We start from the raw sequence: 27,277 nt of genomic DNA on the forward strand, positions 1-27,277 counted from the left end.
TGTATGTGCTGCAGATATCAGCAGCGGGGAGATCCATGGATGTACCTTGAGCCGGCAGCTGAACTCACTAATAGAAATTGTGGGGTAGATAGTTCCACGTGTAAGGTGTCTGACTGCTATGTGAGAGGTGATCAGTTTGAGTCTCAGGTATGACAGTATTTTGAAATGTGTGTGTTAATTAAAAAACGATAGAAGCAGTCAGGAGATGCCGGGGATAAAAGAAGAGGAAGCTACAAGTGAGAATGATTATAAACAGAAAATTGACAGGCCCAAACAGCGACCCCTGCCCTGCGGCCCTAGTTACGGCCCGGCATGGCTATCCACCCCGCCCCCCAAATTCACACACCTGCTCTGTCCTCCCCCTCCCTGCTGCTACCCTCACCATCTGTCATGCTGTCAGCCCCAACTTCATTCCCGGACTAAACTCTTTGCTGGCAATCAGAGAGCTGAGAGGGAGCCCAGGTGAATTTAAAGAGAGGCACAAGTCCTGGGTAAAGTTTGCAGCGGCACTGCAGGTTGTGCCAAGTTGCCTCCGACCTGCCTGGTGGGGACTCAGGGAAGCGTGCTTTGTTCCGTCCAGACTCCTTCCTCTGTCTGCTCCCATTGGTGTACCCCTACACATTTGGCATCCAGAAGCAATCGCTTCCATTGCCACCGCGAGTTCCACCACTGGCTGTGTGTATTAGGATGCACTATCGAAGATTGCACTAGCCCTATGGAGACGTAGTTTCTCCGTCAGAACACGAGATCCGGTGTGAGTGGTTCTGCGAATTTTGAGGCAGTTGCTGATTGCGACTCGCACGCGTCTGGCTTGCCACGCCCCAGTTACTACCCAGAAACGCCTACCGAAATTTGCATCTGTCTGCCTGTAATTTCAACCTGCGTCTTAGAATGATAACCATCGGGACGCATGTGCAGTGCAGACTTAAAATATTGGCCGCTTGCGAGCGGCATTGACACTACATGCATCTCTGAATCAGGCCTGTTGTCTGTACTGACAGCTGGGATTGGAGAATGTCGGCTGTCAATGGTGGCATGGAAGATTAAAATGACCATTCAGTAGGTAAATGGTTAACGTGCGATGTCCAATCGGGTTGGGTACGGGATGCTGGCACTCGGGATCCTGGCAGCCCGAATCCCGACATCGGCATCCCGACAGGGTTAGGATACAGACACCCATCGGTCAGTATCCTAACCCTGCCCCTCTCCCTAGGGTGGAGGGTTAGGTTTAGGCACCGGGAAGGGAGGGTAACTCCCCTTCCAGTGCTTAAACCTAACCCTCCTCCCTAGAGCCTAACCCTAACCTCCCCCTTAGTGCCTAACCCTCCCCTAGTACCTAACCTCTAACCCTCCCCCTAACCCAAATACCGCCAGGATGCTGGCACCAGGATTCTGGCAGGTGTCGGGATTCCAGCGTCGGCATTCTAACCGCTGGAATCCCTGCAGTCGGTATTATGATTACATATTGGGCCTGATTCAGCAGGGAACGCTATTGCAATCGCGTCTGCAATTACGCACGCAGGTCTGCTGCGAAAATATGCTAATGACCGCAATCGCAAAGCCGTCGCACAGCCAGCACAGAGACGCCCACTACTGCGTTCTCACATCCGTAATACCTCTCAGTCCTGCGTACACAACGGGCCCTCACGCACAACTACAGAAGGTCTGACCTTACTCAGAATTTGCTAACCTCGTCACACGCAGTAAGTGCTCAAGCTGCGTCGTGCGTCGCAGTGGCTAATTTATGCACGCCCACGCAACGGCATTCAAACAGACGGGCACGTCTGCGTTCCCCCTGTCACCACCCCTAAACGCTTACAGCCTGTCCCTCACTCCGCGATGGGCTCCTGTTTTCTGCATGATCACAGTGCGATCGCAATTCAGCCGCTGCGCACGCCCACTGCGGTGCATGTGCAGTACGCACCATCGGCCCATCTGCGTACGCTGTTGTAGTTGCGATCCGTAATAATCAGGCCCACTGTCCAATCAATTCACTACATGGCTAGGGCTGGAGCTACAGACATCTCTCCCTGCTGTCAGTAATGCTGGACCTCCTGCTGCTTACCATTAACGGTGCTTCTGAAGGTGCCAACCTATGCCGCAGGGGGTTATACAAACGCCTAACAGACACCGTTCTCTAATATGTACAACTCACTGGTGTGAATCAAGTCAGGTGTGTGCTATTCTTTCATACCAAGTAATTAATTAAGCATTTGCAAGATTCTATAACATGTTCACATCACTAATAAATAACAAATATACAGGCAACACTCAGGTTTATCTTAAACACATTTATTAAAACAGGACCATCTAATACACAGTAAATCAGCTGTTCATTTATATATATATATATATATATATATATATATATATTATATATACACTATTGTCTGTGCAGTTATTTATAAGGAAGATTTTATAAGATGGAGGAACAAATAAAAAGATGCTATTTACACACACACTGACCTGGGTCTAATTATATATATATATATATGCATACATCTTAAAAAAAAACACTTAACAGTCATTGTATTTCCTACGTGTTTATAATGTGGGTTTGCTATATTATTACGGTAATTGGTAACATTTAGCATCATCCTGTTCATATCCCCTTATACCAGCAGTTGAAGAAACATGAAGTATTCTCATTAAAGGGGATAATCTTATTTCTGATGAAGAAGGGATTAACCCTTACAGGAAACCGTCATGGCCAATTATTTTGTGCCCCTTCCGCCCAATACAAGGACTGTGATTAGTCCAACAAGGAGCAATACCATTGCAACAGATAGTATGACTGTAATCACTATCATTCCACCGCTGCGAGCGAAGATGTCTGGTGGTGTACTTCCCGCTGTAAGGGAAAAATAAGACAATCAGATCCATGTTAGTTTATTTTAAGTAATGTAAGTGCGCTGTATGTGATAAGGTGCTTGTAATGTGACAATGTAGTGTGTAAAAAATCCATTCACTTTATGACATGTTTAAAACAAAACTTATACCTGTGTTGGTTTAAAGGCTGATAAGCACTGTCTACGGTGGCCAGAACAACTGTTAGCTGTGGAACTTATAGGTTGCTCACTGCATGCTGTCATATTACTGAAAAAATCACCCCTTCCACGTGACTGCATTTTAATTAAATAAATATAATGCCTACTTAGCAGCAGGTTATGCAGTAGATTACGCTATAGCGGACTTCTAATCGCATAACTAACCTAGAGGAAGATTCAGTGAAGTGCAAGGTTCTGTCAAAATTACGTGAGGAAAAATCTACCTCATATCTCTATGGGATTAAATATATTTTTCTTCCAGTATTCATTACCTTATTCCCCTTTTCCACCAAAATTCTGGGTCTGACCTGGAGTTGGAACAGGGTTCCTATCCGGATCAGACCCAGAATTTAGCCGGCGCCGACTCAGGATATTCCTGAGTCGGCGTCGCTCACACTGCAGTCGGGTCTGCATAGACCGGCTTTTCCGGCGTGAAAGTAGACGCTTGGAGATGACGTCATCTCCAAGCGCCACTGAAGCCGGACCAATCGGCCGGCATGCGTCTCACTCCAGGTCATCAAGACCCAGAGTGCGCCGTACACACGCCAGGGTTTCACGGGCTACGCCCGTGTTAAACCCTGCTGTTTACCTGGGTTGGATTGCCGGGTCACTCGACCCGGCGATCCAACCCTCACCCCTTTTACACCAAGGAGCTGCCCGGGTTAACCCTGCAATAACCTGGGTTTTAGCTCCGGTGTAAAAGGGGTATAAGTGTGGTGAAGGCAGCAGATAGTAAGGTGTCACTACAAGATAGGTGCAGTAACTTTTTGGAGGCAGACATTACATTGGAATGTTATTTGCTGCACCTATATCTTTGTGGGTTTCCTCTTATCATTTGTTTTGTTATGTGACATAAGTGGTGCAGTGCACCATGAGACCTATTTATCAAACATTGTTATTGGATCTACATGGATTTTTATTTTTCTTGCAACAACAACAAAATGACTTTTTTGCAATGGTTACTGCATAGTTTATCACCATGGCAACTGAGCAATAATCCACTGCCATGACGAACGATATCTAGCATGATAACGGTTACTTATAACTCTGGAGGCACAATATGTGCATTGAGCTGGAAACCTGTGTGAACTTCCGGTTTTACTGTTATAAAAAAAAAAAAAGCAAAAAAAAGTTTTTTTGCCAGCAAAAGGACTTGTCTAAAGCTCCGTACACACAGAGCGATCAGACAACGATAATGATATCGTTGTCTGATCATCCTGTACCCTCCCTGGTATGCTGGATGATCGACGATATCGATATCGCTATCGTCCATACATGCCCGCACATCGCTGGTCGTTAGGGACCAAAAGATGAACGATTACTAAACGATTTTAACGATATGAACGATATCGTTATCGTTCAAATCGTCCAGTAGTATCGCTGCGTGTGTACGCAGCAATAGCTTGATAAATAGGTTCCATATGTCTGCTGAAAAACCCATCAGGAAAGGTGTCCCCTAGGACCAGTTTTTCCGTTCCAGCAGATATTGTTTTAATGACTGTATGATATACCAGCTTTCCACTGGCAGGTTGGATGCAGCTCACAAGAAATTCTGTGGGCCTCAGGCCTGAATTTACATTTAACTATGCTAGGACTTTCTGCTTTATAGTTCCAGTTCCCACTAAAAATAACTAAGGGCCCGATTCAGCAAGGAACACACAGGAGAGAACGCACGCACCCGTCCGCTGCGAGAATATGCTAATCAATGCATACGCACGGAGACAGCAGCACAAGATGCAGACACCCATCTCACTTTATTCAAAGCCTGATCAGCACGTAAGATAGCGTAAAATTGGTAACATCGAGAACCATCGGATATAATAGTGATTGACCTGACCTGCTGCAGGATTTTGGACGCTTCCTGTGTAGAGCTTACGGTATGGCTGCGTATGCCGCCGCACGCCCCTAAAACAGCATCCCAACGCACTGGCACACCTGCGTTCGCCCGTCCGCCTCCCGTCACCACCCACAAACGGCACTTCCTGTTAATCAATATCGGAAGGGGTCTGCGTACACGCTGCGTGTAGTCTGTGTACGCTTACCCGATCGCACTAGCTAGTTCGCGCATGCGCAGTGAGATGCATACGCGTGCACAGAATGAAAGCATCAGCCGAGAGCGTGCGTTCTCTCACTTGCGTTCCTTGCTGAATCAGGTCCTAAATGTCATTTGTGTGAAATAAATATATGGTAACAAATCAGCCTAAACTGAGGCCAATAGTATATGGTTTTCATGTGTACATAAATTGTTTGCAAATATACAGCATAGGAAAAGAAAAAATAATGATGTTTAAAGAGAACAGATTGCTAGCTCTGTGGCCTAGGGAGCTCATTCAGAGCTGGTCGCTAGCAAGCGGTCACTCGTTGCAGACGATGTTCACTAATGTGCGCGTGCACCAAACTAGTACAAGCGATCGGAATGTGCTCGCTCACCCTGCAAAGACAGCCCGGTGGAATGAGTGACAGGAGAGGCCGTATGTGGGTGGTAACAGGGGCAGGCCAGTAGTAACGGGCTAGAGGAGTTGCGGACGCAGTTGTGCCAGAGTGTTTTCACGCCATTTCTGGGGCGTGCATAATTAACAGGCAGCGTCATAGTACACGTCACCTGGTTGATTTTTACACTGAAGTGCTCGCAGTGCTTGTGGTAGGGTACAGACAACCGCAAGCGCTGCGGTCAGATCCGATGGAGCCCGATGTACCGATGGTTGTATATACTTCCTGGAGATGAAGTTCGCTAGTGGGCGGCTAAAGACAGGCTGGTGGGCGTCTATAAACACAAAGTGATCACTCGCCAAAACATAGTGGGCGTGCTTATGCCTTGCCGTGCGAGCGGCTGCCTTGACGTCACTTAGCTGAATTTTCATACGCTGGGAGCGAGCAGCCGCAACTAGCGAGCGGGTCTGAATCAGGCCCTAGGCTCATATCTATGCAGTCTCTTCACAAGTATTTATCAACTGTAGGTTGTTGTCTGTGCTTGATTTGTGTGTTAGCTGGATATACTGTATATACATACAGCATATGTGCATGTTTTTTGCAGTGTATTTTGTGCACTGTTGCTGTTTTACATTCATACAAATCTCCATAATGTGTTTTTATGTACTTACATATTCCGTTTGAAGTAGTGAAGTTGGTAGCAATGAAATTTGTAGTACCAATGTTATAAACTGCACTGTAAAAAGAAAAACATTTTGTTATGTAATTATTTTATGACACACTGTAGTAATCCCAAACAACAGCTCTTGTACTTCAGTTAATTCTCTCCAAAAATATTATGGGGTATATACACGTATGTCAACATTACTTTTGCAATGAAATCCCTTGAAAACAGCCATTTTCAGAGGATACCAGCAAAAATTAAGTATTTCCAGAATGTAAGATGGGGGAACGTCCACTTTCGTTGGCAAAATCGGCCCTTATAGGTTTCTATGGAGGCTGCTAAAATATGAAATGTTCTAAGCTCTGGAAAGCATAGATTTACTAAACTTGACCCCAACAACTAACGCCTTCTTTAGATGGTACTAGCCATTGTAACCTATGGGCCATAAGGCGACCATACCTTAATGCATTCCACCGAAGAAATATTGCTTATTGCCGTGATATGCAGTGATAAAGAGTCTTAGCGCCTCCTGCGAAAGCATTAGCCTCTGGTGTACAGCCATAAGCCTGAATGTGTAAGGACTGAGTTGCCCATTTTCAGCGTCATAAGACAGTAAAACTGTGCTTGGTGCAGTGGCGTAACTTCATCCCAGGTGCCCAGAGGCAAGATAAATGTTGGTGCCACCCCCCCAGCACCTATGCCACCCCCAGCTGCCGCCGCCCCCGTACGCAGTTCCTTTTATACAATGCCCCCAGTCGAGGACCCCCTATGCAGTGCCTCCAGTAGTGGTCCCCCTATGCTGTGCCCCCATTAGTAAGGCCCCTGTATTGCCCCCCAGTAATGGTCCCCCTATGCAGTACCTCCAGTAGTGGTCCCCCGATGCTGTCCCCCAGTTGTAAGGTCCCTGTAGTGTCCCCAATAGTAAGGTCCCTGTAGTGCCTCCATATGATGCCCCCAGTAGTAATGCTGCTGTAGTACCTCCATATGATGTCCCAGTAGAAAGGCCCCTGTAATGCCCCCTGTAGTGCCCCCATATGATGCCCCCAGTAGCAAGGCCCCTGTAATGCCTCCAGTAGTAAGCCCCCTATAGTGCCCCAAGTAGTAAACCCCCAGTAGTAAGCCCCCGGTAATAAGCCCTCAGTAGTAAGCCCCCTGTAATAAGCCCTCAGTAGTAAGCCCCCTGTAGTGCCCCCAGTAGTAAGCCCCCTGTAATGCCCACTGTAATAAGCCCCCTGTAGTGCCCCCTGTAGTAAGCCCCCTGTAATGTGCCCCCAGTAGTAAGCCCCCTGTAATGCCCCAGTAGTAAGCCCCCTGTAATGCCCACTGTAGTAAGCCCCCTGTAATGCCCCCAGTAGTAAGCCCCCTGTAATGCCCCAGTAGTAAGCGGCGGTTCCCTGTAATGCCCCCTGTAGTAAGCCCCCTGTAATGCCCCCAGTAGTAAGCCCCCTGTAATGCCCACTGTAATAAGCCCCCTGTAGTGCCCCCTGTAGTAAGCCCCCTGTAGTGTGCCCTCAGTTGTAAGCCCCCTGTAATGCCCCAGTAGTAAGTGGCGGTTCCTTGTAATGCCTACTGTAGTAAGCTCCCTGTAATGCCCCCAGTAGTAAGCCCCCTGTAATGCCCCAGTAGTAAGTGGCGGTCCCCTGTAATGCCCACTGTAGTAAGCCCCCTGTAATGCCCCCAGTAGTAAGCCCCCTGTAGTGCCCCCCCCTGCGAGCACGCATACACACACAAAAAAAAAATACCTTAAACCCCGCTCCAGTGCCCGATGCTGTCCGTCCCCGGCGCCTCCTCCTCGGAATTATGGGAGTGACGTCATGACGTCACTCCCATAGTGCACTGCGGGACCCGGAAGCCGGAGCTCCGTCCTCCGACTGCCGCCCGGGGAGAGAAGGAACCGGGCGCCCGCTGGAAACACACTCAGCAGGTGCCCGGCAAATGGAGGGTGCAGGGGGTGCGACCGCACCCCCAGCACCCTCTGTAGTTACGCCACTGGAGGTGGAGCGCCGATCGGCAGCACTTCTTCTCCATGCAGCTCCGCAGCAGTGCCCGGTGCAATGGAGCCAGGTGCCCCCTTCAGTGTTGGCGCCCAGCGGCAAATGACTCCATTGTCTCCGGGAGTTCTGCCACTGGCTTGGTGGATCCTTATACCCAACCATCGGTGGCACCATCGAAACTTGTACCAGCCCCTTGCTAGGTGCCAAGGTTTGCAACTACCTTCCCCGACACGCCCGCAATGCTCCTGTAATACGCCCCTAAAACGGTACATGTTCATGCGCATGCATAGTAGCAAAAAATCGTTAAACTCCGGAAATATCAGCATTGCGGCGAATCAGGTCCTCAATTTTCAGGGAAAGACATTTAATGATAAAAATGCCCCTATATGTTTTCTACATTCCCATTGTAAACCCACTGTGGTCATTTATGAAATTAAACATTTAAATGTCCCTAGGCACCTCAGTAAAGGGTGTTTATTATATCAAGTATTATATTATACTAAATGGAAGAAAAAAACTACTTGTGGGTTATATTTAATATAACACTGACACAGTATTTTGTAAAAATAAAGGCTTTGCTCTGCTGATGAGTATTAAAATATTGCCACTACTCATAGTGCTAGTACGCATGTTGTGTACTGAATCAATATGCAACCTTTCACTTCGCTATTAACTAGAGATGTACGTCGGACCATTTTTTAGGGTTTTGGTTTTGATTTTGGTTCTAATTTGTCATCTGGGTTTGGATTTGCCAAAATGCCATGACTGGTTTCGGTTTTGGATTTTTTTCCCAAAATTTACTAAAAAAGCTAAAATCACATAATTTAGCCTTTTTTTGTTCCTAGAGTATTATTAATCTAAATAACATTAATTTTCAGTCGTTTACAGTACATTTTTAGCTCACAATATTGATTTTATCCAGTTTAGGCCAAAGATTGCATCGAGCTAGCTGGCTGACTAAGCTAAGCGACAGCTGTGGATGTATTTTGTTTTTGTTTTTTTTATGTTGCAGCTTAATTCAAACTGTGTGGATTCACATGGCTTATATATGCACGTGAACAAAGCGCACTGGGGTAAAGCACACCAAACAGTACAAACAATAGAAATTAGTTATCTATTTTTTTTTTTTTTTTGATGTTGCATCTTAATTCAAGCTGAATGGAGTCACAGGGCTTATATATGCACGTGAACACTGATGGACACAACACAGGCTATATACAACAGAGTTCAGCTCAGCATACAGCAGCGTGCACCCCTTATACATATTGACTAAAAGCAGCACAGTCACTTGTGAGTCTGAACACAGCACAGCCTATATACGGCAGAGTACAGCACAGTATACAGCAGAGTGCAGTGCACCTTAATACACATTGACTAAGCGCAGCACAGTCACTGACTATATGCAGCATACAGCAGCATGCACCCCCTATACAAATTGACTAAGCAGCACTGCCACTCGTGAGTTTGGACACTGTGCATCATACAGAGGGCCTGATTCAGACCCGCTCGCAAGCGCTATGCGCTCGCAAGCGGGTCGATGGAGGCCCAGTGCGCACGCATGGCGTGCGCGAGCCCCGGAGCGAGCGCAAAAAGCACTTGCTCCGGCGCTCGCATCCAAAAGGGGCAGCTGTCGATGTTGATTGACAGCTGCCCCGTTTGGAAGGCGGGGAAGGGGGGTGGCTGAACAAACGGAGGCGTTCCTGCAGGAACGCCTCAGTTTGTGGGCGGCCCTACTGACATCACTAGTGATGTCAGTAGGTGGACTTTCTGCTCTAATAGTGCAGGAAGTCCACTGGGGCTTGTGGCAACGAGACCCTACTGCAAGGGTCTCGTCGCAAGCCCGATGGTCGCGATGGTCTTGACTTTTTGTCTCGAAGTGGAATCTGAGTCAGGCAAGAAGACCCGAGCCGCTGCTCGGATTGACTCGGATTCCGCTCATCTCTACTATTAACGAATCTAGATGAATGTAGCCAATGCTCAGACAATAACGTTAGTATAATATTTTGGAGTACTTGGAGCAATTAGTATATTGTATAATAGTCACGTAATCAGGAGTTAAAGCGGGTTGGAATGGGGCGGAACTGCGTTCCGTCACTTCTATTGGGAGACGGAACCAGTTCCGTCTTTGTGGCCCCACCCCCACAATATAAAGCCGTGATCCCCGATATTGTAAAGCGCAGGGCGGGGTCACGATGACACAATCCAGTGCATGTTGTGTCATCAAGCCGCCCTGACCACCCACTTTCCGAATGGAGTGGGCAGGGGCAGCCAGAGGCCTGCTGATTGTGATAGACATATTTACTCTTCCCGGGTTCAGGGAGAGCCACCCAAGATTCGGGAGTCTCCTGGACTTATTGGGTGGGTAGGCGAGTATGATCTATGATGTCCTGCTTTCCACACTTGTACCAGTGGACAGGCCAGGGGGTAGGAAATGTCAGAGGGCAGTGGGTCATCTGGTGCAAAAGAATTTAAATAAAATACTTACGTAAAGACTCTTTAATACATGTACCTAGTGTAGCGTATCAACTATATGTAATAATGCATGCTAATGAAGAATATGCACACAACTTATCCAATTACAAATTCAGGCACTGATTCAGAGCCGTACGTTCTGACAGAGCGCTCGTTCTGAATCAGGGCCAGGCTATATTTTTTTTGGAACGGCCTCCTGGCCGCTCGCATAGCTGTGGGTGACCACCCACAGCTATAGCGAGCGGCCAGGAAGATAGTCGCGATGGTCAAGCCATCGGGCTTGCGACGAGACCCTTGTGGTAGGGTCTCGTCGCAAGCCCCAGAGAATCTCTCCCACTGACATCACTCGTGATGTCAGTGGGGCCGGCCCCAGACGGAGGCGTTCACATGGGAACGCATCCGTTTAGGCAGCCACTCCCCCGGCCCGCCCACCAAAGGGGGCGTGCTGTCACTCAACATCGACAGCACGCCACCTTTGGTACGAGACCCGGAGCGACAGATTGCCCGTTGTGCACGAATGCGCTCTGGGCCACGATGGACCCAGTTGCGAGTGCTCAGCGCTTGCGACCGGGTCTGAATCAGGCCCTCAGTACTTAGGGCATGAGCCACAGTCAGGTGATCCTTCTCCTGTATTTCCTATACTTTGCTATTGTACTGTTTAAAGTGACCTGTAAGCAGCACTACTCTCACTGTACTCACCTTCTTCTATGCTCTAACAAATGGGCAGACACCCAAAGAATGGGTTTCGGACTATAGATAGACAGTAATTAGATAGACAATGGGGGTCATTCAGATCCGCTCGCGAGCGGCAGGACGCTCGCAAGCGGGTCGATGTTACCCACTGCGCATGCGCACGACGGAGGGAGCTCCGTCGTGCGCATGCGCGAGACCCGGCGAACGACGTGCTCACCATCGCTCCGGGTCTCGCACCAAAGGGGGCGTGCTGTCGATGTTGATTGACAGCACGCCCCCTTTGGTGGGCGTGCCTGCCAGACGGAGGCGTTCCCATGGGAACGCCTACCGTCTCAAGCCGGCCCCACTGACATCACTGACATCACTGTGATGTCAGTGGGAGTTATTTTGGCTCTGATAGAGCCAAAATCACTCCAGGGCTTGCTGCAGCGAGACCATACCGCAGGGTCTCCATCGCAAGCCTGATGGTCGCGATGGTCAAGACCATCGCGACCATCATCATGGACGCTCGCTATAGCTGTGGGTGGTAACCCACAGCTATGAGAGCGTCCATGAGGACGCTGCAAAAAAAGGTAGGAGGGCCCTGATTCAGAGCGAGCGCTCTGGTCAGTGCGTTCAGCTCTGAATCAGGCCCAATGTCTAGATAGACACCAGATGTTAGACAGTCAATAGTTAGACTGGGACAAAAGGTTGACAGGGACCAAAGTCAGACACACTAAAGTTCGACAAGTAAAAAGGTCGACAGGTACAAAAGTTTGACAGGGTCAAAAGTTCGACAAGAAAATGGTCGACACAAAAATGGTCGATATATTTTTGTTGTATTTTTTAGGGTTAGGGTTAAGCACTTACCCCCAAGGTTAGGGTTAGGCACTTACCCAGATGGTTAGAGTTAGACACCAAGGGGAGGGTTAGGGTGAAGATTAGAGCTAAAAAAAAAGCAATTGTCGACCATTTTTGTGTCAACCATTTTCATGTCGACCTTTTGTACCTGTCAACCTTTTTAAATGTTGAACTTTAGTGTGTCTGACTTTTGTCCTTGTTGACCTTTATCCCTGTCTAAATATTGACTGTCTAACATCTGGGGGTAAATTTACTAAAGTGAGAGTTTTGAGAATTGAGTTTTAAAAGTGATGTTGCCCATAGCAACCTATCAGATTCTAGCTATTATCGTCTAGAAGGTGCTAGTTAAATGTTAAGTAGAATCTGATTGGTTGGGCAACATCACTTCTAAAACTCACTTCTAAAAACTCTCACTTTAGTAAATTTACCCCCTGGTGTCTATGTAGACCAGTGACCACCTCGGTCCTCAAGGCACACTCATACCCCTTTTCCACCAAAATTCCGGGTCTGACCCGGAGTTGGAACAGAGGGCCTGATTCAGACCCACTCGCGAGCGGCTGTCCGCTCGCAAGTGGGTCGATGGTATGCACTGAGCATGCGCACGATGGAGGGAGCTCCGTCGTGCGCATGCACGAGACGCGACGAGCGAAGGACTTTCCTTCGCTCGTTGTGTCTGATCAAAGGGGGCGTGCTGTCGATGTTGATTGACAGCACGCCCCCTTTGGTGGGTGTGCTGGGGGCGTTCCCAAGGGAACGCCTACCGTCAGAAGCCAGCCCACTGACATCACTAGTGACTCCAGGGCTTGTGGTCGAAAACCATCGTCAAGACCATCGTCAAGACCATCGCGACCATCATCCTGCACGCTCGTATGTGCTGTGGGTGGTGACCCACAGCTATACGAGCGTCCAGGAGGACGCTCCATTTTTATGGAGGACGGCCCTCATTCAGAGCGAGCGCTCTGCTCAGAGCGTCCGGCTGTGAATGAGGGCCAGAGTTCCTATCCGGATCAGACCCAGAATTTAGCCAACGCCGACTCGGGATATTCCCGAGTCGGCACCGATTACACCGGAGTTGAATCTGCATAGAACCGGCTTTCCCGGCGTGAAAGTGGACGCTTGGAGATAACGTCATCTCCAAGCGCCACTGAAGCCGGACCAATCGGCCAGCTAGCAGCACACTCCAGGTCATCGTGACCAGGAGTGCGCTGTTCTCACAGCAGGGTTTCACATGCTACGCTGCTAGTTACCTGGGTTGGATTGCCGGGTCAACCCTCTCCCCTTTTACACTAGGGAGCTGCCCGGGTTAACCCTGCAATAACCCGGGTTTTAGCTTTGGTGTAAAAGGGGTATTACAGTCCTGGTTTTAGTGATATCCATGATTGTGCACAGATGGTTAAATCCAAATAACTGAGGTACTAATTAAGTCACTTGTGCACACGTATGGCTATCCCTAAAACCTGGACTGTTATACCTCTTTTCCACCAAAAACCCAGGTCCGACCTGGGTTTTTGGACATGGTTCCAACCCTGGTCAGACCCAGGTCAGACCCATTTACACTGCACCTTCGATCTGGGTTACTACCAGGTCAGCCCTGTTCACACTAAACTCAGGTCTGCCCTGCTAAACCTGTGAGGTCATAAAAAGTGGGAGGTGAATGCTCCACAACCACCAATCAGCTCATTTTAGGCATGACCCAGGTCAGATAACCCAGGTTGCACCGTTTACACTGCACCATTACCTGGGTCCACCCTGGGTCCAACCCTGGTAGCTATCTGGGTTGGATTGCTGGGTCACTTGACCTGGGTTATTTTTCAGGGACCCTTTTACACTGAGCTGCGACCCGGGTAGCCCCAGCAAAAACCCAGGTTTTTGTATACCCCTTTTGTGTAAAAGGGGTATAAGTTTGCCTTGAGGACCGTGGTTGGGAACCCCTGATCTAGACATTGTCTATCTAATTGCTGTCTATCTGTCATACCACACCCCCCAAAGAATACCACAATTGTTCCTGTCCTAAGCAAAATATATCTAAAATGTAGATAAAGCTATCTAATAAATTGTCTAATTACTTTTACTGTAACAGGAATTACACCAACAGCTTACTAAACTGCAGTTTGCCTACTGGATGTAAATAGTAATAGTCTTTAAAGGATTATGTTGTAATAGGGACATTTCCCGTTAATATATATTTACCTCCATAAAATACCTAGGATCTAGATTTATTTCCCTCCAATCCGTGACAGTGACATATCCATCCCTATGATGATACAACGTTGTCAGCGTTTCATATGCACCCCATTCCCAGCCTCCATCTATCAATAGACACAGACTGGTGGAATAGGATATTATTACTAAAAGACAAGTATACTGAGAGATGGAGGCATGCATGGGTGTAACTAGCATAGGTGCATGGGGTGCAGCCGCTATGGGGCCCAGAGCTGGGGGAGGCCTATCTTCCTTGTCAATGTTACATGTGTTATATACATTTTACACCATCGGGTGGTGCACTGGGGCCCTTGCAAACTTTTGCTATGGGGCCTTCCAATAACTAGTTATGCCCCTGGATGGAGGTACTCACGTGTAATTGGTGGCAGGAATCAAGTCTTTAACTTGGTAACCCACATTGATGGTCTGCAAATTGCCGGTTTGAGTGTTATTATTAAGGACAACGAGGTCACGCTTCGGACGACACTGCGGCACTATAAATGAATAAGCTGCAGAGACAAATATGATAGGTTTTACGAAGCCATTTTGAAGGGATGGTATAAAAGCTCAACAGTATAAACATCGAAATTCGGCAGGTCAACACCGCACGGTTGACTAGTTCTTAATGTCGACAGTAAAAATGGCGATATGGTCATTAGGTCCACCACCATTCTGTAAACATGCATTTAGGTCGACAGGGTTAAATGGTCGACACTGTCAAATGGTTGAAATTTAACATGTCACAAAAATGTTGACACATGTATTTTTGTTATTTTAGCCTAAACCTAACCCTAAAAATCCGGGAAAAAAAAATGTGTTGAAATTTTTAGCGTCGACATGTTAAAGCTGTAGACCTTTTGCCTGTGTCGACCATTTAACACTGTCTACCTAAATGCATGTCTACGGTATGATGGTCGACCTAATGGCCATGTCAACCTTTTCACTGGAGGCATTCAGAATGTGTCGACCTTCTGATGTCTCTTTGAAGTAGCTAAAAAAGTCATTGTGAAAAAGTAAATATAATACTTGTTAATTATATGGGCACCGGACTTCAAATGGAGAAGCTATAACATGATCCTCGTCTGCAACTTGATCCCGGTTATTTCCATCCTGCACATTCGTAAATCTCTGGGAAAATGGTGGCTGCGCTATATTCCCAGTGATTTGTGTAGCGCTGACACGGGACTATAGAGAGGTTAGTATACTAAATGGGTTTAGGGTGTGCAGTATGGGTCCCCGTGGACACGGGCCCATGAGCATGCCACACCCTGCAGCCATTATAGATGTCTAGGTCTCAGGTTCCAGACTGTGGACTCAATTATTATACATGATCTATAAGAGGGTGAGTCACCTGGTGGAGCAGAACCACTAATGAACAAAGGTGCTTGGTTTACTTCTATAGAAACTACCCCAAGATTCGCCCCCTCTTGCCAAACAAAGTGGGTGGTCATGACACACCCCTATCCCGTTCCCTTGTTGGTTGTGGGCTTTAACATAATGAACACAGGGCCTGATTCAGACCCGGACGCTATTTGCGGACGCTCATTCTTAAAAAGGGGCCAGATATTTAAATTGAGCGCTCGCTCTTTGCGGTCTGTTGACGCCTCTATGTCTGAGCGAGCGTCCGAAAAATGCGCTCGCTATTTTCTAAAGACGCTCCTTTGCCGTTCGCATCATACGTCATGTCCTCTATTTATTAGATTAATCGGGAACATCGAAAGGCATCTGAACTGCTCGCAGTGCTTGTGGTAGGTTTTACTTCCCGCTATCACTGCGAGCAGTTCAGGCTAAAAGACAACCAAGTGACGTGGTCGATGACGCTGCTTTGTTAATTATGCACACCCATTAAACGCCGTGTTGACCATTTGGCACGCCTGTGTTCGGATCTCCACTCCCCCGTTTTCAAGCACCTTCCCCTGTTACCACCCACAAACGGTACATCCTGTCACTCAAATTAGCAGGCATTCGCTATTTTGCGAGCACACGATTTTCGGCCGCACTGACTGGTTCGCGCATGCGTTTTACAACCCGTACGGATGCGCAGATGTGCAAACATCGCTCGGAACGAACGAGCGGCCGCTTACGAGCGGCTCTGAATGAGGTCCTGTGAGTGGAGGTATCTGCCTATGTAACACCCACTTTCCTCAGTTAATAAGATATATTCCTACAGTGGTGAAAATTGTGTCCAAGTGCTGCCATTTTCTAGAACTATATAGCATAGGGCCTGATGCAGAGACGCACGCTTATGCACTCGCAGCCGCGATCCCGCACGCAGCTGCTCTGCAAAAATATGCAAATGCTGTAGCTGTCTGGAAATGTATTGAGACGCCCACTGGTGGTTTCGCAGATCCAAGCCAGTGCATACAAATACGCAGCCGCTGTCGCAGATCATTCAAGATTCGTCCATCTGAGTAGCCCATGGTTGTGCGGAATGGCCGTCTGAACTAAGCCGTCGCAGACGCAGGCTAAGACACACCCCGAAAACATTGCTTGCGATTTTTTCCACCACTCCCCTTTACCTCGCCCAAATGGTCATTGATGGTATGCGGTCAGTAGTGGGTGGTAACAGGGGAAGGTCCAGGAAAACGGGGGAGTGAATGAACGAACGCAGGTGTGTCTGACCGTCAAAACGGCGTTCTTTGGGCGTGCATAATTAGCATGGAAGCGTCATTGTACACGTCACCTGGTTGTAATTCACACTGCGGTGATCACAGTGATTGCGGCGGGGTAGGGTCTACCTCAATGGCTGCGAGCAGCTCCGATGGTTCAAGATGTTACTGAAAAATCAATCACTTCCTGGAGATGACGTGTGCTAAGAAAGATAGGTGGGCGTCATTACACCGGCGTGCGCTCACTCTGCCGTCTCTCTCTAAAGTCATAGAGGGCATCCTTAAGCCTGGCCGTGCGATCGCGGAATTTGCATACCCGGCCCCTGTCGGCTGCGGAAGTGCGCTGCATTGTGAACGGGTCTGAATCGGGTCCATTGTGCCTTATAACTAATACAGGGAGAATATACTAAAGATCCCATTGGAATGTACATATCTCTGTTGTTTTGTTGTTGTTTTTTATTACAGCTGGTGGTAAGGGGCAATCAGGGAGATTTCTAGACCCAAAAAGAAGAGTTACAGGTGCACAACTCCAACATTACTAATTATATATAATATAATACATTTTGCAATAATTGAATAGAGGTTTTGGCATAAACATGGCCATGGTTATGGGCCTACCCACCGTGCCCAGGTAACCTCTGAGGGTAGGTCCCTAACATACTGGGGTTGAAATCCAGAGCGCAGGACACCCCCAAACAGGCCCAGCTGAGCCACCCCAGGGCATCACTATAATGAGAGAAGGTGAAGTGTAAAAAGGTGTTAGATAGATAAGAGCAGCTGGTGCTGCATATAGTAAGGTGAAAAATAAAGATGTGAAAATAATACATATATATTAAACAAATATTAAGTCCTAAAAATGTTTATACTGTAGTGCAGCTATGGGTTGATTTTTGGGGCATGGGTCCCCTGGATTGCTTTGCTTCAGGGCATTGCATTATAAATAAATTTTTCCTTTCTTGCACTTTTAGCACCTTTATTGTTTGTTTAATATACCAGATCTAAAGCAACGGAGGTGGGGGGTGGGTTGCATGACCCGGGCCCCTCTAACAGGCCCAGGCCCGGGTAAATAGTACCCGCCCCCTCAGTGCTTCTGCATACGCAGTATTAAAAACATCGTTCCACTGCGTCCGACATTGCCAGTGTGGCCAACTCAGAAACAGGCCCATCATCTGCAATTATACTGACACATTTCTACGTGTACATAACAATGATTAGAACAGAATATTAGACCATGGCACATATACAGTATCACTCAGACTGGTACAAAGTGAAGCATTTTAGTACTCTGAATAAACAAAAAGTTCATACTTGAAGTGCTGTTGGGTCCACTAACTGTAAGTGTGGCATTATTCATTGAGTACATACATGCAGGCATATCTATTACCACAGACTTAGACATGGGATTGGCGACCAGTCCACTGGAGAGAGTAGTATCGTTACCCACTGCAATAAAGACAAAAAATTCATATTATGCATACTCCTTTCATTCCCCAATATAATGTCTTGTTACACTATTACTACATATTATGCATACTCCTTTCATTCCCCAATATAATGTCTTGTTACACTATTACTACATATTATGCATGCTCCTTTCTTTCCCCAATATAATGTCTTGTTACACTATTACTACATATTATGCATGCTCCTTTCATTCCCCAATATAATGTCTTGTTACACTATTACTACATATTATGCATGCTCCTTTCTTTCCCCAATATAATGTCTTGTTACACTATTACTACATATTATGCATACTCCTTTCTTTCCCCAATATAATGTCTTGTTACACTATTACTACATATTATGCATACTCCTTTCATTCCCCAATATAATGTCTTGTTACACTATTAGTACATATTATGCATACTCGTTTCATTCCACCATTATAATGTCTTGTTACACTATTAGTACATATTATGCATACTCGTTTCATTCCCCAATATAATGTCTTGTTACACTATTAGTACATATTATGCATACTCCTTTCATTCCCCAATATAATGTCTTGTTACACTATTACTACATATTCTGCATACTCCTTTCTTTCCCCAATATAATGTCTTGTTACACTATTACTACATATTCTGAATACTCCTTTCATTCCCCAATATAATGTCTTGTTACACTATTAGTACATATTATGCATACTCCTTTCTTTCCCCAATATAATGTCTTGTTACACTATTACTACATATTACGCATACTCCTTTCTTTCCCCAATATAATGTCTTGTTACACTATTACTACATATTACGCATACTCCTTTCTTTCCCCAATATAATGTCTTGTTACAGTATTACTACATATTCTGCATACTCCTTTCATTCCCCAATATAATGTCTTGTTACACTATTACTACATATTACGCATGCTCCTTTCATTCCCCAATATAATGTCTTGTTACACTATTACTACATTTGCTTACCAAATTGTCACACTTAAATATGCTTTAATCTAAAAGTAGGATGAAGCAATGCATGTTTTTTTAAGTTAGTCTATAATGATGTCTGGCTGACCTTCCCTCCTCTTATAATGAGATTATCTGGCTCGAACTGCAGAATATGCACACACCTGAACCTCCCTGCTTGCTGGGACAGGGAGGAGGTGATTTTTATGATATTCCTGATTCAACACGTCCATTCACGTCAGGGAATTGGCTAATGCAGCTATAACAAACCCAAGAGTCCTGCCCTCTTATTTTGACAAATATTTTGGGATAGTTTCTTGGAACGTGGGGGGTCTTAATTCTCCCATCAAACGAAAAAAAGTGGTCTCTCATCTTAAAAAACTTCGCCCACAAGTAATATTTCTTCAGGAAACACACTGGCTGACAGGTAGTGCATCGTCCTTAAAGGCCTCTTGGCTGGATCAATGTATTTCAGCAGACTACAAACGGAAAGCCAGGGGAGTGGCGATTCTATTCCATAGAGATCTCCAATATACCATTTTAAATACTGTATCAGATCCTAACGGTAGATATCTTCTATTAGATGTAGAAATCTGGGGCTTCAAATATACTCTGGTCAATTTATACGCCCCTAGTGTTGCAACTTCCGAGTTCCTACAGGATTTTACCCATTTCTTGGCTCAAAGGAACAATTATCCAATCATTATGGGTGGTGACTTCAATTTAGTAGATAATCCCTTTATAGATAAACAGCCTGTCCCACACAATCCAAACTCCCCAGTTTGGAAACAGATTCAGCTCCTTCGATCAGCCCTCCAGCTCACTGACATTTGGCGCCTTCTCAATCCAACTGATAAATCCTTTACGTTTCAGTCAGGGGTTCATAAGTCCTGGTCTAGAATAGATCTTATCCTATTATCTGATTCCTTGGTAACACGGGTGGGAGAAACAGATCATGCTCCTATATCAGTGACCTTGGAAAGAACACAACAGGCGGGAGGACAGAGAGGTTGGCGATTTCCCAGCTATTTGTATAACTCAGCTGAATTTAGACAATTTCTGACTGATAAATGGATGTTATTTGTAGATGACAACATAGAACACTGGGATAATCCCACTTTATTCTGAGGCACATCGAAAACCGTCCTAAGAGGCCACATAATAGACTATGTATCTCGATTAAAAAAAAAGTCAAATGCTGACTACCTCTCATTGCACGATTCATTGAACTTGGCCTTACAAAATCATATGGCTAACCCATGTGAGGAGACGTTAGCTGGATACACCGAAGCCCAACAGTTATTAAATGACTTTTTATTGTCACAAGCACAACGGAATTTAGTTTTCTCTAAATTTAAATATTATAAATGGGGCAATAAGACTGGTCGCCTCTTAGCAACAATGTCCAAAAGTAAGACATATAAAAGATATATAACGGCAATACGTCACCCCCACACTAACCAATTATTGACTGATTCCAAAAGCATCCTGGAACAATTCGACAATTATTTTAGTACCCTATATTCAACTCTTCCCTTTGATGCAGATCATCATAGCCGATTAATGCAAGAAGCGCATTTACCTAGTATATCTGTAGAGCAGTCTGAGTTGCTCAGTCTGCCAGTAACGCTTTCAGAAGTTAATTCGGCTATTTCTCAGCTACATCTTCATAAGTCCCCGGGCCCGGATGGGTTGTCAAATGAGTTCTACAAAATACTTCAACCACACATAGCCCCTACTTTGGTTGAGCTATTCAACAATATCTTACAGAACCATACACCCTTTCCCTATTTTAATTCGGCTTATACTATTTTGATCCCCAAGCCCAATCGGAATCCCCGGGATATAGATACATATAGACCAATAACGCTACTTAATTCGGACATAAAAATATTTGCAAAACTCATGGCAGACAGATTACAAAACATACTCCCCCAGATACTAACGTTACATCAACTAGGATCTGTGCGAAACACACACTCTGTTAAGGGTATACGCTCAGCCATAGCTGCAACAATTGCCTCCTCACAATCACATGCTTCTAAAAATATACTACTGAGTTTAGACACAACAAAAGCTTTTGACACAGTTCTTTGGCCACATCTATATTCGGTGCTTGAAGCTAGAAATTTCCCATCTTTGTTTATTGACCTAATCCGTTACCTATATGCCTCGCCAACCACCACCCTACAAATAAACGGTCACAACAGTGCGCCAATTACTATGTTTCGAGGAACTCGTCAGGGTTGTCCCCTGTCTCCAATTCTATTTAATTTGGCAATAGATCCCTTGCTACGTCTTTTGCAGAATGACTTGGAGTTTCATGGGATCAAAGTGGGAAAAAAAGAAATAAAACTTACCGCCTTTGCAGATGATATTCTGCTTTATATATCAAACCCAACGGAATCATTACCTAAAATATTTCATATTTTAAAGCACTTTGGAGACTGCTCGGGATTCCAAGTTAATTGGTCAAAGTCGGTAGCACTTAGACTGGGCTCCGGTAACTTTTTGATGAATGGTTTGGGGGAGGCTGAACTAAAGTGGTGATCGGACTTTATAACTTATTTAGGTGTTGTTATACCACGGAAGCCAAGTCTTCTGTATGAGCTGAACTACACGTCTGCTATCCGGGGGGTGTCTGGTGAGCTGGAGGGCTGGAAAACACTGCCATTATCTTATATAGGCAGGGCAAATTTAATCAAGATGGTATCATTCCCCAGATTGTTATATTTAATCCAAGTTTTACCTTTGATGTTAACACCCAAAGACACACAACAACTAAATTTCTTATTTCGGAAGTTTATATGGAAGGGTAAACGTCCCCGTATTGGGCTTATAAAGTTGCAACAAACTGTAACTAATGGGGGAATTAATTTTCCAGATGTCCAGTCGTATTGCCAGGCGGCCCATCTTAGATATCATCAAAGATTGGCTATATTGTCATGATAACTATGCAGCTACCTCCCTGGAGAGGGAATTTCTTCAGGTGGGCGATCTTATATCTTTCTTGCATTTATATAATCAAGAAATTTTACCCCAACATCGAGATAACCCTTTACTATGGTCTGTTAGGAAATTATGGTGCATCACACGCCACAAATATAATTTAAATGCTCATAGTACATTGTTTCTCCCATTGATATCAAATCCAGATTTTCAGGACGGGCAAGCTGGTTACCCTTTTAATATTTGGAGAGTAGGCGGAGTGACCAACATAGGATGCATGGTAAACTTAGAGACACACCGACCCCTCACGTTCCAGGAGATGTCTGAAAAATATCCGGTGACAACTGGATATCCTGTAGCATTTTTACTGGCACAACACTATGTTAGTCTGGTAATAAGACGTTTTTCTCTTACTGATTGGGATAATTTACTCGATGTGATGTTGAGGCAACAATCTCAGAATAAATGGGCAATTTCTTCAGCCTACAACTGGCTTCGAAGCTCGTTAGATCACGCCCAGTCTCAGAGAGGTATTGTGGTTTGGACTTCCCAGATTCCGAGTCTACAGGTGGATGAATTGCTAGACGCACATTACAAAGCCTGTAAATCATTCCCTTCCGTGATGTATACGGAAATGTTCCTTAACATTTACACAGAACGTATCTATCCCCTCATAGGAGATTTTTGATTGGCCTATCTGACTCGCATCATTGTTTTAAATGTAGAAATCCCCAAGCGGACCTAAAACATTGCCTTTGGGATTGCCCTATAATACGTAAATTTTGGATTGATGTTCGTGCATATTCAATAGCACACTTAATCAATTATTTACCTCTAAATCCAGAATGGGCACTGTTTGGGATTATTTCCAATGATCTACGTATAACAAGAGGAAGCCGTAAACTATTGTTGGCAGTGAGTGCTGCGGCAAGGAAATCCATTTTACAGAGCTGGATTAAACCGGAACCACCTATGGGTCTTTTCAAAGCTAAACTTTTCTATCTCTTTAGAATGGAGTGGGTGGGAGCTACTCTGGAAAAGGAGACACAGGTTGAACGTTTCTTCGCAGTTTGGGAGAGTTACATTGCGACCCTTTCAACAGCTGTTAAAACACAGATATGTAACTCATTTTCAAATACTATATGGTTCATGCAGCGTATGGTAGATAGTGATCCTCCAATTGTTTTGTGAAGCTGGATTATAGATATTAGTTCATAGACTAAATTTTTAAGGGTATTGCTCGAGGAGATAAAATGGGGACGGAAGTAGGCGAGCTAACAAGGACATCTTTTGTTATATTTCTTTTTTGAAGTGTATATTTTTTTTTTTTTCTCTTCTAATTTTTTTTTTGTATCGCTGTATTGTCTTTTCAATATGTTTCCCTTTTCATGAAGGTAATCTGTAGAAAACAGTGTTAGTCATGCAATATTTGATTTATTTAATGCATCCCTGAAAAGACACAATTTGCACTAACATTTATTGTAATTTTTCTTGTCTATTTTGTATAATGTTTGACAATATGCATTGCTTTCATAAATAAATTGTTTAAAAAAAAAAAATGCTTTAATCTTAATGTATTTATTCCCTAGTTCGATGATATTTTACATTATATTTGACATTGATGTTTCTTAAGCCAGATACACAATATACACACTATACAATTATCTGTCAGATCATCTGAGAATTTTATGATCCGACAGAGATTGCATAATATATTTTCACGTAATCTCCATTTATCTCGGATAAATTGGTCTGATTGCATCTTCTTTCTAGGATGTGCATAAGGGGCCTGATTCAGATCCACGCGCAATGCTGATTTACGCAGTTTGAGAGATTGTTAGCCATTGCGCACGTGAGTAAATCGCACTGTGCACGCGCAGCGATTGTATCGTGATCACGCACACACAGAAGATTCACTTGCAAAGTGAGTGACAGGTAGTCAGCGTTTGGGGGAGGTAACAGGGGAGTGGTTAGAAAAACACAGGCGTGTCTGACCGTGTAAATACTGTTTTCTGTGCATCTATAAATTAGCCACTGTATTCCCTCTCGTTCTCTGCGTGTCTGGAGACTCGCTGTGTCTGCGACAGCTGAGACTTACTCAGAAGGCTTGTGGTCGCCTGATTAGTGTTCGAGGTTTCCTATGTATCCGGTTTTGTGTGTGAGCGGCGGATGTGAGATGCTTTCAGGGGGTGTCTCTAAGCAGTGGTGGGTGAGACATTAGCATATTTTCGAAAATTGCGATCCGTGAGATATTGCTGAAGTGATGGCATTTGCGTATGGATCTGAATCAGGCCCAAAATGAGATAAATCTGGTCACGGTATAGTAAACATTTTGCAGTGTGTGACTGTGTACCTGCTGACCACATACATCTTTCCATCCCATCATTGGGACAGATAAATAGTAATATAGGATCAAACAATTGTGTAGTGTGTACGAGTGATTATCAGAGGATTTCCCTGTAAGGACAAGTCGTGAGTTCATTGAAATTTGAGGCGGGTATGCACTTTGGGAGGGACGCATGATGCATTGCATTCGGGATGCGATACATCCAGCCAGGCTTCGCATGCATGCCGGCCTTAATTACTCCAGTATGCATGCATGACTGAAAGCACAAAGGACAGCTCTCTCGGTAAGAGAGTTCCTTTGCGAATGAGGGAATTCGGGGTGTATGACCCAAGAGACCCTCTGGCGACCTTCTGCACATGATGAATGCCTCCTTATAAAAGGATTGAACTCGCAGCGAGTTCAATCCTTAATTATCACAGGGGATATTTTTCCCTTAATGAATTGACCCGTTTGTAACAGGGTTATCATTAGTTTTAACATATCAGTCAATTTTTTTGCTTATCCCTAATATACAACCAAAAAGTTGGACCATCAGCACAGGGAAATCACAAAATGACCCAGGATAGATATATCTATTGTTGCATTATGTCTAATGGTGCATACACACGATCAGATTTTTCCTTCAGATATGAACGATAACGATTTAAAAATCGTTCAGTCGTTCATATCTGAAGGAAAATCGTTCATATCTGACATGCCTGAACGATGGACGATCAACGATGCGTGTTCCCGTTTGTCAGATAACGATATCTGACATCTGATGGGTTTGCAGTCAGACTTGGATGATTCCATTCATTTTAATGCAGTCAAAAATCGTTCAATCGTTCAAATCGTTCAAATCGTTCAGAACTTTGGTCAAATCGTTCAAATCGTTCAATCGTTCAGTCGTTCATCTGACAAATCTGACAAGTCTGACAAATCTGACCGTGTGTACGCTCCTAAGGTGCATACACACAAAACGATTTTTTGAACGATTATCGTTAAACGATATCGTTTAACGATAATCGTTTGAAAAACTCGTTCACTTTCTGAGTCAAACGATGAACGATTATCGTTCATGCGCGTTCACGTTTGTCGTTTGTAGTTTGTAGTTCAGTCAGACTTGTCAACTCAACGATTTTCATTAAGGGAATATGCAAAAATCGTTTGTAGTTCATAAAAATCGTTCATTATACTTTAAAAAATCTGACAGATAATCTGACAGAAAATCATTCATAAAATCATTGGTAACAAAATCTTTGTGTATGTATGCAGCTTTACATCTGTAATTGCTTAATTGGTTGGTGCTCCCTAGAATAGTGAAGTAACATCACATAGAGGGGTCTATTCAGCAATGATTTTTTTACATAAAAAATGCAGAAACTATGATATGATATCCATTGATCCCTACAGTGCTTTAACGCTTATTACTATTCAGCATAGCAAAAAATGTTAAATCAATCGAAAAATCATTACTTTATGTAACGCCATCTCAGAATGGTGTCATATGAAGAAAATGCATTTAATTTCACAAAAACTGCAGGGAGAGAGGGAAATTTTCCCATAGGTCCCTGCAGCATCCTGTAACATCGCCCCAGTCTCCGTCCCTGCTTCCCAGTGATCTCCGGCAAGTAAGACCAATTACAGCCTGCTAACCCTGGCGAAAGTGATTGACATGTGTATACACTATACAGGCTTTATATTAGCCTGTATACATTTATATTTATGTGCCATTATATTTAAAATGTATATAAAAGCACATAAATATACATGTATTCAGAGCTCAGACTAATATAAAGCCTGTATACACATGTCAATCAATTTGGTCAGGCTGGAGTTGTACTTACCCGTCGGCAGTCACCACAAAACAGGGATGGAGACTGTTCCCGGATGCATGACTGAGCGTGCGTTGTAGCAGTAACAGAAGGTATTGTTTTTGGAAACTGAAAACAATCCCTTCTGTAACATCGCAGGAACAGTGTGTTACTGCAACCGCTGTACTTGCTCAAAATAATGCTGAATAGGGGCCATAAATATTTATAATTAATAAAAAATCGTGACAATGTTGTCCGATAATATTGTGGGCAAAATCATCACTATTGCTGAACACAAATAAAATATAAATCATACTCTGCTATGGGGCACTCTACAGGCCAGTAGTATAGTAAAAACTTCATAGTTTAATAGGTTTTCACCCAGGTTTACAGGACTCTAGAGTGCCCCATACTGTCTCTGTTTTGTTCATCCCTACAACATCAATGCTTATCCCTATTATATATAGGACACAAATCCGGAGAGTCGGGTCATATTTTTAAAGCGGCAATAATTTAAAAGGTAAAACCAGGTTGGCTTTGCCTTTTAAATGATTGCCTCTTTAAAAATACAAATTGCACCCATACTTGCATCTCGCAAGTTAATAGATAAGGCCAATATTCTACTTGCTATAACTTGCAGGCAAACAAAACTGAAAACAAGGGTCCCTGTGACTTACCCCCATAGGAGGTGGAAATGAGCAGAAGCAAAGTCCAAAAGCACAGAAGCTGCATGGTGACTCCAGTAAGTGGCTGCACCTGTTTCCAGTATAAACGTGTATAGAGTCTGATATACAGATACTTGTCTTACAAATAAGTTTCTGCTGTCC

At 44.7% G+C, this 27,277-nt stretch overlaps 1 protein-coding gene across 2 annotated transcripts; it reads right to left on the reverse strand.

Annotated features, from left to right (window-relative positions):
• Positions 1–2,276: 2,276 nt before the first annotated feature.
• Positions 2,277–27,236, reverse strand: UPK2 (uroplakin 2). Of its 2 annotated transcripts, none has more exons than XM_088458707.1 (5): positions 27,128–27,236; positions 18,317–18,394; positions 14,716–14,851; positions 6,149–6,213; positions 2,277–2,851 (listed from the first exon to the last, which is right to left on the reverse strand). In XM_088458707.1, the coding sequence occupies exons 1-5, from the start codon at positions 27,180–27,182 to the stop codon at positions 2,715–2,717; spliced, it is 471 nt and encodes a 156-aa protein (XP_088314833.1). In that variant the 5' UTR covers positions 27,183–27,236; the 3' UTR covers positions 2,277–2,714. The 2 variants fall into 2 exon arrangements, with proteins under 2 accessions (XP_088314833.1, XP_088314832.1); XM_088458706.1 differs by having other exon boundaries at positions 18,260–18,394.
• Between the last annotated feature and the right edge of the window lie 41 nt (positions 27,237–27,277).

The sequence above is a fragment of the Taudactylus pleione genome, unplaced genomic scaffold (genome assembly GCF_031769625.1).
Source record: "Taudactylus pleione unplaced genomic scaffold, aTauple2 ptg000848l, whole genome shotgun sequence".
NCBI classification, from domain to species: domain Eukaryota; kingdom Metazoa; phylum Chordata; class Amphibia; order Anura; family Myobatrachidae; genus Taudactylus; species Taudactylus pleione.

Bases quoted from the DNA above. Each gene is read 5' to 3' on its own strand.
- UPK2 (XM_088458706.1), bottom strand. From the start codon at position 27,182: ATGCAGCTTCTGTGCTTTTGGACTTTGCTTCTGCTCATTTCCACCTCC. The intron at 6,214-14,715 runs GTGAGTACCTCC...TTCTTTTTACAG, and splicing joins ATTCCTGCCACCAATTACAC to TGCAGTTTATAACATTGGTA. The intron at 2,852-6,148 runs GTAAGTACATAA...TTTCCCTTACAG, and splicing joins CACTACTTCAAACGGAATAT to CGGGAAGTACACCACCAGAC.